This window comes from Leguminivora glycinivorella, chromosome 19 (assembly GCF_023078275.1).
Source record: "Leguminivora glycinivorella isolate SPB_JAAS2020 chromosome 19, LegGlyc_1.1, whole genome shotgun sequence".
NCBI classification, from domain to species: domain Eukaryota; kingdom Metazoa; phylum Arthropoda; class Insecta; order Lepidoptera; family Tortricidae; genus Leguminivora; species Leguminivora glycinivorella.
This window is the reverse complement of record NC_062989.1, coordinates 14,386,376-14,399,898: the sequence shown is the minus strand read 5'-3', so window position 1 is coordinate 14,399,898 and position 13,523 is coordinate 14,386,376. Positions and strand designations below refer to the sequence as shown.

At 36.3% G+C, this 13,523-nt stretch overlaps 1 protein-coding gene across 4 annotated transcripts in view; it reads right to left on the bottom strand.

The window, feature by feature from the left end:
• The window catches only part of LOC125236678 (proclotting enzyme-like), a 56,978-nt gene extending 43,909 nt beyond the window's left edge, over positions 1–13,069 (bottom strand). For 3 of the 4 annotated variants that reach the window (XM_048143581.1, XM_048143584.1, XM_048143583.1), the window contains exons 1-4: positions 12,994–13,069; positions 3,848–3,963; positions 3,540–3,627; positions 1,458–1,897 (exon numbers count right to left, since the gene is read on the bottom strand). In XM_048143581.1, coding sequence (XP_047999538.1) covers positions 1,458–1,897; positions 3,540–3,627; positions 3,848–3,963; positions 12,994–12,996 — 647 coding nt within the window. In that variant the 5' untranslated portion in view covers positions 12,997–13,069. Of the gene's footprint in view, positions 1–1,457; positions 1,898–3,539; positions 3,628–3,759; positions 3,964–12,993 lie in introns of all 4 variants that reach the window. The other variant, XM_048143582.1, reaches the window with a different exon arrangement.
• Positions 13,070–13,523: the final 454 nt, after the last annotated feature.

The window sequence follows — 13,523 nt, the reverse complement described above, 5'->3', positions numbered from 1 at the left end:
TGTTATGGCCCACTATAGAAAATCAGATATTTTTGGACGGCTGTTCATAGTCATTTATGCTGGTCACCAGCTGGTGTTCCATGAATATTTGGTTTAGTTGAGTGGAGAAGTGCCATTCAAAACAAGCGCTTTGTAAACAACGATGTATTTAGGTGATTTATAATTATTATTGTTTTCAACTTACGGTTACGTGTTCGCGGTATGCACAGAGTAAATCTTTAATGAAATTGAGTCATTTTTTTATATACACAATTAAATTTGAACCAGAAGCACTATACCTATACCCGCTCGCATTCCCCTTTTTTCTATTCTAAGTAAGAATCGATTAATACGTATCTGAATACGTATGAATAAATTAAATTGTAATTGTTTACATACAACCTGTGAAGTTTGGTTGACAAAATTTGACGTAGGTACTGTCATATATATTTTTAAAATGACGTATTGTTAATACCAGCGTAATGAAAATGTATTCCAATGAGTAAAACAAAACATTAAACTTTTTTCAATTTAACCGAACTAGAATGAAATCATTTATACTCATTCGGTTGTGTTCGTTATTTTCTTTGATAATGTGATATATTTTTATTTATTTTTTATGCACAAGCCATGCACCTTTAAATTTTAAATGAGATTGGATCTCCACCTGACATATTTGATTTACCCTATTTATTTTGAGCACAGTTTTACACTGGTATGGTTTTTCGTGTACGTACACTATTTTCTGTCAAAATATTTGTCAAATTTAATTGTCAACGCGGAGCGACCGGCGACACGTCTGCCTCCGACGAGCCGCTCACGGCATCTAATCGAAAGGAGAATTCTGACAGCAATGGCGAATGTATGGAAATTTTACGATAGTTTAAATTTAAGGTAAAATTTCTTTGTTGCCTTTGAGAGGAAAAATATAAAAAACCTCAAAACTTCTAGTCCATTTATCTGGCTTTTAGAATCACTTAATGTTATAACTAAAGTATTGAATTTTTTTAACAAAGTTTACTAAACGGCGACATACGTTTTTCTCATTTTAGGTCAACTTTGCGTGGGTTTATTTATTATACCTTTAATAATTAGAGATTCTGAATAGTCAAAAGTTGTAGACACACTCTTTAAGATAATAACTCCATTTATTTTATTTCATTTAATTTAGAAATGTGAGCAGCATTTGTTAAACGCCGAATGCACTTTTCGAGGATTTCGTACGACCCCCTCTTAATAAGTGCAAATATGTAAACCAGAATTAGATATGTACCTAAATTAAAACCCTACACTACACTGTTGGTGCACTTGATACTAACAACTGCAACTGCAACTGGCAAGATATTGTATCACCAAAAAAAGCTGGGTCTAACTACGTTCTATAGGCATTCAAAGTAGTAGGTAGTGTAAAGTAGGTCTGACAATACATAGGTATGGGTCAGCTCTATCTTCCCAGATAAATAAAAAAAAAAACTTACATGTTAAGATTAACCGGATTCTGCGGTGGTCCCTGCGTTGACGAATACACCGGACCCGCCCCTGTCTGTTGCCCTTGTACTGGCTTGGCCTGAGGAATATCATCGGGCCTCAACCCTGGCCTGCCCGTATCATCCGGCCTTAACCCTGGCCTGAGCGAATCATCTGGCCTTGATACTGGTCTGGATTGAGTATCGTCTGGCCTTAAAGGCCTGGTTGTAGTCCTCCTCTCATCAGGGCGATCTATCGCCGGCTGAGGGTTGTTAGCATTGCATATCTCCCTCCCATTCAGCCGTATGGCCTGCAACTTTGGGGCCTTGTTCAAGGGGTTGTATTGGACGAAAAATCGCACGGCGGTCGCGGGACCGGGGTGGATCTTCATCTTTGTGTTTTCTATTTTGAAGTCTGTGTTGTCTGTGGTTGTTACGTCACCGACCCAGTTCTGAAAAAGAAGTAAGATGTAAGTTTATGTACATAAAAAAAAGTAATTTTTTGTTCAACACAAATGTTAATAGGATTATGGATGATGTGATAAAATAAAGACAACCTTAATTTCTGATATTCCAATCAAATCATTTATGTTTACAAGGAAGTACAGTTCACATCAGGTTACATCTCTGTGTCCGTACATACGTTACGTTATTATCATTTAATGCGTTCACGATTTATGTTAATCATGTTGTAAATCAATAAATCAATTATGTAATCAATAAAACCAGGTAAAACCTTTTAGATTAAGTGAGTATTCCTCAACAACTTGTGATTTATAAGAATATCAAGTACCTATGTTTACAATCAGAATATGTAGTCACCTATAAGGTGTATTTGGGTAATACCTAATCACTTCCAAATGTCGGGATACTCCGAGAAATACTGTCTGTCGGAATTACCAAAAAAACCTCGGTGTCCAGGGTTATACCAGCAGTTGTTGCGTATTTTGTGAAGAAATTTGACACTATCAATCATAATAGAATAGAATAGAAAATAATTTTATTGCTCTCATGTTGGTGTACAGATCATACAATAGGTACAATAGTTACATAGCAACATGATACCCTACAGGGTATCATGTTGCTATGTTATAAAGAAACAAGCGTCTTATAACTAAAGTACTTAATCCTAAATATCATTCTACCTGACTTTTAGAGTCATAAACACCTACTGTACCAGTCTAATATTACAATTGTTTTTTTACATTGTGTAAATTATGATTTATGAACTTTGAATTTTATCATTAAGAAATGTGAACCTTGCTGCCTACTAGTGAATTAACTAAGATGTGTATCTAATACTCATTAAGTGAAATGTAAAATTTCTTATGAGATAATAAATTTCTTTAACCCGAAATATAATAATCCGGTCTATTTCCTGTATGTTGTCGTCTTCATTTTATCACATCATCCATCATCCTATTAACATTTGCGCATTTGTGTTGTGAATAAAGTTCATTGGAAGTGTAACCATTTTATCATTTTATTTCCTCTCACGAACGCTCCGGGTGTGGAATGGGCTCCCTGTCGAGGTATTCCCGATGAACTACAGTATGGGGTTCTTCAAAAAAGAAGTGTACAAGTTTCTAATGGGTCGGCAACGCGCACGTGACACCCCTTGAGTTGCAGGCGTCCATAGGTTACGGTGACCGCTTTCCATCAGGCGGGCCGTATACCTGTTTGCCACCGATGTGATATAAAAAAAAAGTCGAGTTAAAAAAATGTCTGTAATACTGGTCAGTTTTGCCATCTTACAATACCTTCTTCTTCAGTCGGTCCCTCAATGCTAAGGATCGTGACATCATGTCATTCTGTTGAAGACCAGGTCCCTCCATAGGCATCTTACAATACCTATTCTAAGAGTTTTAACTCACTCCAAGAATGTCAGCTTTGCTGTCGAGTACAATATTGACCCACACAGAGTGTAGTATACTATCTGTGGACAGATTCACCACTCCGTACCACCGGCCGGGTTCCGTGCCGGGCGGTTCGTAGCTGAACACGTTCGGACATGGCGACAGGGGTGTCTGCTGCTGGTTAGTACTAGGGTTGTCGCTAAACAGGAAAGCTCATAGCTAAAAACATAGTACTTACTCCAAGTATGTCAGCCTTGCTGTCGAGTACAATACTGATCCACACAGAGTGTAGTATACTATCTGTGGATAGATTGACCACTCCGTACCACCGGCCGGGTTCCGTGCCGGGCGGTTCGTAGCTGAACACGTTCGGACATGGCGACAGGGGTGTCTGCTACTGGTTAGTACTAGGGTTGTCGCTAAACAGAAAAGATCATAGCTAAAAATATAGTACTTACTCCAAGTATGTCCGCCTTGCTGTCGAGTACAATATTGATCCACACAGAGTGTAGTATGCTGTCCGTGGATAGATTGACCACTCCGTACCACCGGCCGGGTTCCGTGCCGGGCGGTTCGTAGCTGAACACGTTCGGACATGGCGACAGGGGTGTCTGCTGCTGCTGGGTGAGCACTAGGGTTGTCGCTAATAGGAGGGCTCTGAGCTGAAACAAACGGGCAGTTTAAGGGGGGTAAATGGTAGTTGATACACTGCTGTGCGTTTTCACATTATCCAATCCGATATCGGATGTCGGACATCGTTTTTTACTTTGAAATCCTTCCTACTTCCGATATCGGATCGGACCGTGTGCAAACGCACTAAGTAATTGTCGAAGAAAACTGTTTGGAACTTTGATAACCGTCTAAAGAGTTATTTTTTTTTGTTGTATAAATTTTGGTTGCTATTAAAACTCCTCATTAATTTGTGGGAAAAAATTAAAATCATCCCATCGTCTGTGTCATTGCAGCTACTAGGTTTAGTCTTGATTCACGAAGTCCTATAATACGTATTATTTATTTTACCAAAAAAAATATTTGTCGCTGACCAAAACACAATTTATTTTTAAACTTCCGAGGCCGGGGACAATAACGTGTGTCGTCTTCAAAACGTTGGAAATGAGTAAATTTAAAAATAAGTTATACTTAAGCAACATTCTAAGCCCTGTTTTCCTAAAAATAAAACTGTGTTTGTGTTTTTAAGTTACGTGCGCTAAATCTTAACAAAACATAAAATTGCTAATTCTTATATCTTAGTAATAAATAAGATTTAAGAGCTGTCAGTTAATAACGTGGCTGATTGTATTGTAAGTATTATAGCGCCATCTGATAAGCGTGGAAACCAACGACGTCATTACACATAAATACCCGTTCCCAACTTAATGTACGAGATTTTTCTAATGATAGTAATGATGCTAGTTCAAAGCAATTAAATGAACTAAGTGGGGAAGTAGGTATGTGTTGGAAATCCAATAAAACGAATATTAATAGTTAAATTGTAAATAGCAAATCTAGATTTAAGTAAACAGATATTAAATAAATAAAAATAAAAAAATAAATATAAATATTATAGGACATTCTTACACAGATTGACTGAGGCCCACGGTAAGCTCAAGAAGGCTTGTGTTGTGGGTACTCAGACAACGATATATTTAATATATAAATACTTATATACATATAAAACATCCATGACTCAGGAACAAATATCTGTGCTCATCACACAAATAAATGCCCTTACCGGGATTCGGGATTCGGGATATTGTACGCCTAACAGGCAAATTATAGTGGTACTACCTTCTAAAATAAATATATCACCTTCCTGTACACCTATACATACAATCACGCCTGTATCCCATAAAGGGGTAGGCAGAGCACATGGAACTACTAAAGCTTCAGTGCCACACATATAATTATGCAATAAATGATATCTTATCTTATCTTGTCATAAACACTTTCGACTTTAATAGGTCAAAAGTGTCGAAAAGTTTCCATATAACTTTTTTTACTAATTTCATAAGACTCATAAGAACTCACGTCATCGTTATAAGACTCATAAGGATTGAAATCCATAATAATATTATAAATGGGAAAGTGTGTGTGTCTGTTTGTTTGTCCGTCCTTCACGGCAAAACGGAGCAACGAATTGTCGTGATTTTTTAAGTGGAGATACTTGAAGGGATGGAGAGTGACATAGGCTACTTTTTGTCTCTTTCTAACGCGAGCGAAGCCGCGGGCAAAAGCTAGTATGTAATAAAATGAGATCTCTCGCATTATTTAGAACACATTTTTTTCCCTATCACAAATGAAAGATTTTACGGTTTTCTAGAAATAGTACTAAATGAAAATTACTAGGTTAGAGAAGACATTTTAATAATATTATTATCTATTCTCCTAGTTTTATGAAATGTGCTGCCCATCATAGTAATACAAATTCCGAAAAGGCATTTCTTTCTCAATCCTAACAAAAAGTTTTTGGCAGTTAGTACAAAAGTTTGTTTTACAAAGGGGCAAAGTTGTTGTTTAACCGCACGTGACAATATTGATACCCGAGCAAGCGAAAGATTCCAATATTGAACCGCGAGCATAGCGAGTGGTTCAAAAAGTGGAATCTTGAGCGCTGCGAGGGTTTCAAGGCACGAAGGTTAAACAAACTTTGGCACCGAGTGAAACACAACATTTCTGACCACACCAACACGAACTAAATACTGACTATAAAACATCAAACTAAATCAAATCCATCAATTTATTCGATATTTATGATTCAAAATCATAATTTATAGGTTCCAGCCATTTTAAGACATCAAATTCAAATTTGTATGAAATTACTTTGCACTCTTGTGGATAAAATGCAATTTTGCTATCTGTATTCGAATAGCAAAGAAAGCCCTTACCAGTTGGTGTGGTGAAAATGAATTCTACTGACAAAGTAGCGATGCCAGTGTATGTATACCAGCGCTGTAGCATTATATGCTGGAGCATATGCTGAGTGGAGTCCTTTTGTGGCCTCTATCTGCAGCATCAGCATCTTTTGTTGTATAATAATAAGCAATATAGTTTTAAGTATTAGTTCATAAGATCTCTCTTTTTCTCTCTTTTTTTTTTAAATGTATGTGATGCTGTATGATGGTTTCTGCAATAAACGTTTTTCTATTCTATTCTATTCTATTCTATACCTACTAATGTAAGTATGAAACACTGGATGAGTAATTTCCTATAAAGTCTCCCTTTCTCTGGATCCCGAAACTGTCATAATCATAACATAATGCCGCTTGTGAGTGGCAAGCACGCAAATAATTGTTTGCGTTGCATTTTCGTCTATCATCATAGGCCCGGAGCCAGCATTCAGTTTTTCAAGCTGAAAATATAATGACTGTTGCAATTTTACGGAGTTACGAACAAACTGAATGGTTGAAATATCCATATTCCAACACTCTTTTATTGTTTTAATGGTCTAGGATCATGGTGTGCTATGAATTGACTGAATAACACATTGTTAAACCTGTATTTGATTAGTCAGAATGGAAAAGAAAGGCATTTTGAATATAAGGTTTGTTTACATTGTTCGCAAATTCTGTTGACGTTGACTTTAGTTTTTTAGTTAAAATTTTATTATATTTTTAGATACGTTTATTGAATGTGAATGATTAATTATCTTAATGCAGATAATCAATTAATCATACACTATTTTGATCTTAATAAGTTAAAAAGTGTCCCCAAGTTTCATTGTGTTACCGTCATAATGTGAATTCTCGCATAATTTTTTTAACACCTTGTCGCTGTAACTTAGTAATTTATGTAATAAAAACATAACTCTAAAAATCACTATCTATAAAACAGGGTATTCAAACCAAATGGTGTTTCATACAGCACAATAATTAAGCTAAGTCAATAAGTATAGTCTGTGGCCAAGAGTAAGCCCATTTATAATTAAAAAAAAAGCCTAGTTTCTTAGTTGCAAGCAAGGACCATATAATACGGGACAGACAAAGCCCATACAAAATGCGTACCTACCTACCCCTGAAATGTTTGGGCTTCTTAGGCTTAAAACTAGATGGCGCTGTTCACCGTTCAAAATCATATTTTCCCGAAATATTTTTGCATGTTTTTATTTTTTATAGGAACAAATGACATGCTTCTTTATTTTAATACCATAATATCACGTCAATATACGTTTTGGAAAAAAAAAAATTGTAGTTATCATCAGTGTAGTTATGACAGTATTTTTTAGGTGGCGCTAAAAAAATGAGGTACGATTCTTAGTATGGAGATTGTAAATCCTAATATAAATAATCCTTGGTTGTAAGCTTATAACTTCTATCGTCATTATTAACACCAAAGACGTGCCTGTCCAACTCCATTGTAGATCCTATACTAAAGACTAGTACAGACAGATAAAGTTCAAAAAAACAAACGTACCTCGGAACAATCAAGAGAAATACGGTCGCCTGGACGGTGCTACACCTTCGGTTGACCCTCGGCTAAATGGCGCTAATATTTGGGGACAATTTAGACAGTAATTCTCTATATACTCGATTCTCTAGCACTTTAACGAATGAACATTAGTTGTAGCACAAAGTTGCCCCGCAAACGAACATCATAAGATGGCGAGCGGCCAACTTAATAAGCATAAGTACGGGAAGCAATCGCGAAAGTTCGCCGGTCATTCAGGATCTGGACCAATCTTATAAATTAGGATGTTGGTGTGTGATGTTCGCGGCTGGCAAGTGGCCAGAGGGGCGATTCTGACTCTGCGATAAAAATAGCGCAATTTCAGACAGCGTCCTGGAACTTACTCTACACCATCATGTTCGGGAAAAAGTTAGGTACCTATCCAAGTTTCAAGAATTGGTCGAAAAAACCTACGCTCAGCACGGCTATTGCAAGTAATATGTCTACTCATCAGTTGTATACCGAGTGTCCCTAAAAATCTCATCAGCTATCACATTAAGCGAATTTGCGTAATAAATTCAACTTAATAAAAATATTTATCATGGTTTTTGAGGTATTGAAACGTAAAGTAAAAAGTGCCATTATCTCGAAAACCATGACACTTTCACTAAGGTCAAATTCGCTAAATGTAATGGGTAATGAAATGTCCTATCACCTCTTTTCGTTTTAAAGATAAAAGATAAAAGACATTTATTTATGACGCTCACAAACACGCGTTTGGCGTTGGTTTCGGGGTTATCCAGTATGTATTTAAAAACAACCTATACTAGCATTAGCAGTCGTACAAAGAAGCCTATCCTGAAGTGTTTACTTGCTAAGCTTAAGCCCTTCATCTTGCAAACTCACCGCTGCATTTACTTTTGAAACTTAGTAAAAACTATCTACAAATGCCAGAATCGCCCCCCGAATGCTCTCTAACTTTTATGAGCGGAAGAATTCGAGATAGTGCATTGATAGACAAAGTATGGGATACTACTTTCGAATAACTTCCGTTTTAAGTCCATAAAACAGGAAAGTAGTTGGCTGAGAGTCGGTTGCAGCTTTCAGGAACACATTTTAAGCTGTGAGAAGAATTTGAAGATAGCTCAGTAGCGCATTTGTGTCATAACACTCATAGGGTTGTAAATAGAAAAAAAACCAAATGTTTTTTTTCAGAATTATGAAAAAAAACATGAAAAAAAACCGAGCACCTTGGTTTTTTTTCTAAATATGGTTTTTTTTCAGATGAACAAATAATACGACAATAACGGTTTTTCGTGAGTTGTAACGTGTTTCAATAAAAATAAATAACGTACATTTTAATTCAGTATACAAACGTTTATTGGGGAATCCCCGATGCGGCGTGCAGCGTGGAGAGGCGGTGGTGTTGCCAACAGTAAATAGTGATAACTACAAACTACAGATTTCGTAAATGTTACTTTTATAAGACCAGAAATTAAAGTTATTTGATTAAATTCGTTTAATAGTTAACATTAAGTCTAAAAAACCGTATAAAAGTATTAACTACTTTGCAAATTTTGAGATTTCGTACTTTAGAAAAAAACATACTCCAAAAAAAACTGTTTTTTTTCACGGTTTTTTTCATGTTTTTTTCAAGCTAGAAAAAAAACCGTTTTTTTACAACCCTAAACACTCATAACATAAACGAAATTCTTGAAGAAAGTAGTTTGAAGTTTGAACTGAACTACTTACACTGAATTAGACGACTGTGCTGAGAATGGTATTCAATACCTACCGATATTTTTTGTGTGTACGGAGACTACTTAGTACGCTCAGTTGTATCAAAGCATTTGTATTGTTTATGCACGCTTAGCGTAGCGTGTAGTGACCCTGCCTGCTAAGCCGCAGTCCCGGGTTTGAATCCCGATAAGGGCATTTATTTGTGTGATGAACACAGATATTTAACACTTTAAGTTCTCGCGCTTTGTACACATATTTAAAGTACACAGATATTTGTTCCTGAGTCATGAATGTTTTCTATGTAAGTATATATTTGTATATTATATACCTACTTATAATATATCGTTGTCTGAGTACCCACACAACATCAACACAATCCTTCTTGAGCTTACCGTAAGACTCAGTCAATCTGTGTAAGTCTAAATTAATAATAATTAATAATAATTAATAATTAATGTGTAAGTCTGTTTTCACATTATCCGATCCGATATCGGATGTCGGAAGGATTTCAATGGAAAAATCAATGATGGCGCCTGTAATGTATGGTATATCGGTTCTACATCCGATATCGGATCGGATAATGTGAAAACGCACTAAGAATGTCCGATAACATTTACTTAATGTCGTATTTATTGTCAAAGCGGAACCCAGCCTCTCAGAATGAGCCGTGGAAAATGCCGGGATAACGCAAGGAGGGGGTGATGATGGATAAATTGCAACTTAATTCGTTTTCGATAAACAATCAGAGCCTTTACCAGTTAGTGTAGTGAAAAACCTGTGTGGTGACGGGTTAAGAATTTCACCACCCCCTTTCTTCCCGTGGGTGTCGTAGAAGGCGACTATGGGATATGGGTTAAATTGTGGTGTAGGCGAGAGGCTGGCAACCTGTCACTGCAATGCCACAGTTTCGTTTTCTTTTAACCCCTTATTTGCCAAGAGTGGCCCTGAAGCTTTAGTAGTTTCATGTGCTCTGCCAACCCCTTTATGGGATACAGGCGTGATTGTATGTTGTATGTTGTAGTGAAAAAATATTTTTATAATATTAAATTCCAGAGAGCAAAAAGTGGACTACGTTTGATCGTACCATTTCCTCTTAATTACACAAGCTCTCGGCCTATGTCGGTGATCAATTAAGAGGCACAAACAATCGCGCAAACTCGTAATTACCGGGTTTTCCTCCTCGAGCCCAGGCAGCAAAATATTACTTAATGTCAAGGGCAGACATTTCATTATTGCTATACTAAGAAATCGTAAGTTTAGATATAAAATACCTACTTAGAAATCGTAAGAAGTTTTACGCGGAAGAGAGTTAAAATTTGAGCAAACTTTCCTATTTTGTTACCTGAAGTAAATTATTTTTTGTGCAAAAAAATAAATTTTTTGAATTAGATTTTTCAATAGTAGTATTCTGAGTAAAAGTATTAAAAAAATTAAAGTATTAAAATTCATTAAAAAAATTTAAAAACAATTGGCAAAAAAGAAACGCTCAAATAAGTGATATTTTTGATGTGCGGCCATTTATTATCTACAGTCAGAAGTTTAAGGGTACTAAAATACTATAAATGTGTGTTTAGTAAAACGTCCCACTCTGTCGCTTACCATTAAGGCGAGATTTACTTGTATTTTTATATGAATAAACTGACAAAGCGGCTTTAATGGACCAAGTGGGACGTTTTCCCGTGCACACTCACATATTATCACTAGTTTACTAATAAAGCTAGGAACATACTACGCGGACGTCCGTCGTAAAACGACCGCGACCGCGACCTATCAGTGTGCACGGAACAAAACATCCAGAGAGCCAGATTTCGATCGGACGTCCGTGCGCTCAAGGCCACGTCCGCGTCCGTCGACCGATAGTTTGCACGGTTATGTGTATTTCCATTGTCCAGATTCCCGTCCGCGGTCGATTTACGACGGACGTCCGCGTAGTGTGTTCCTAGCTTAAGTCTGCGGTTTTAGGTACCTATTTATTTAAAGCAACGTAAACAAAAAGCCGTTGAGTGTCCTTAAAGTTTGATCTGATCAAAGAGAGGTGTTCTAAATTTGACCGCTGTTGTTTATTTTTGTGATGTTGTGAGACATTTTTTGAGTGTCACGTCAGCTGAGAGTTTCCTTTTTTTGCCGCTTTTTATGTTGATAGTTTGGACGAAATTTTAAGGAAACAAAAGTGTAATCACGAGCACTTTCTATCTCAATAGAAGACAAAAAGTGTAGGTAACAGAATTTCCTTACAATTTTGTTACTTTCCTCTTTTGTTACCTCATACAAAATGTATGGAAAATTGCAACATAATAAGAAAATAATTGTTAGGATTGAAAAAGCTAGTGATTAGTGACTGAGTAGAAAAAAGAAAATTTATAAAAAAATAAAATAAAAAAAAATTCAACTAAGTAGTGATCAGTGGCTTGTTTCACTGCCGTGACAATTCTCGTCTGACAGTGTCACTTCGCCGTCCATTGCTTGTTCAACAAGGAAATATTGACGCTGAGTAAAAATGTCACTTACCAACCAAGAAATTGGCAGGGAATGTCAGTGTCAAGTGTTAATGTCACAGAGGTATGATGATGACGACTCCTTTTTGACATTAGTCGAAAATAACTGAGAGGAGGCTGTGCCGTGTGTCAATGAACTATGTACCGTAGTTTTTAGACAGGTGAACTGATTCGTATGCGAGTATTTTTTTAGGTACTAGCTTTTGCCCGCGGCTTCGCTCGCGCTAAATTCGAAAATTGCGGAATGCTCCATACAAACTTCCACCCCCCATTTTAGGGAAGTGGGTGGTTAGAAAGAGACAAAAAGTAGCCTATGTCACCCTCCATCCCTTCAACTATCCCTACTTAAAAAAACACTTCAATCCGTCGCTCCCTTTTGCCGTGAAAGATGGACAAACAAACAGACACACACACTTTCCCATTTATAATATTAAGTATGGATTTATTTCCCAATTACCTATAGCTACCTAGTAGTTACCTACCTAGTAGCTATAGGTAATAGCTACCTACGCATAGATCAATAGTTGCCTAAAAATAAACAAGTCCATTCGTACATTTGAGGAGCTCTCTTAATTAAATTGTATTAATTTTTTACAAGTCTATGTTACTTAGTTGTTTTTGTTTATTTTATGTTTATGTACTATTTATTGAATTGTCCTAATATTCTAAATACCTACGGGTTATGTACCTACTGTTATTATACGAAAATACTGTTAGTTTATGTAGGTTTGTACTTCTTGAGATTTAAGAACTTTGTTGTCTATCATAATTTATGACTGTGTGTAACTGTGTATGTACTAGGAAGTATCGCTTATGATACAAGATGTTTTATAAGATTTACATTTTATATTATGTTATATGTACAAGAGTACAAAATTACCTACCTATATATAGAATAACCTAATAACCAAACTAATCAAAAAACATTACAAACCAGTCTGTCCATCTAGAACATCCGCTATGCCGTAAATAAAAAATACTACCTCCAGAACATCTTCACAACACTAATTAAATTGAAAATACACTAAAATCACTTAAGCACATCACTAGTTTATAAAAAACACTGTTCCTTACCATTTTCAAAGTAATTTCACTAATAATTCACTTATTTTCCTTATTTAATAAAACGAGCATCACCTACGCACTTCACTTCAAGAATGACAAGAAATAAAAGGTCAAGTTTATGATAGCCTTTAAAGAGAGATAGGTTGAATCATTAAGTGTCATTAACTGTGGGTTGGAAAGAGACAGGTATAGGTTTGGTAGGTGCGTGTGCGCAAACTGGTTATTATGATTCAAGTTATTAAGTTTGCAAGATGGCAAGATGCAAGCATTGTTTGTATTCTTAATGGTTACGCGAGCGACGGAGATTTGAGATGCAAAGTAAACCATTATAAAATGACCTCGCGGTTCATAATTATTAAACAAAAAAAAGTGTAACTTATTGAATGTGCCATTACCTACCAGTGGCGGGGGGTGAAAATTTTCGTTGGTAAAGCCGGAGGGGTTTTTGGAATTTGTTTTGTATGGACTTCTACAGATACTAGAGAATTTTAGGGAACCCGTTGGGAATCGAATTGTATCGACGCTCCGCCACTGGTACC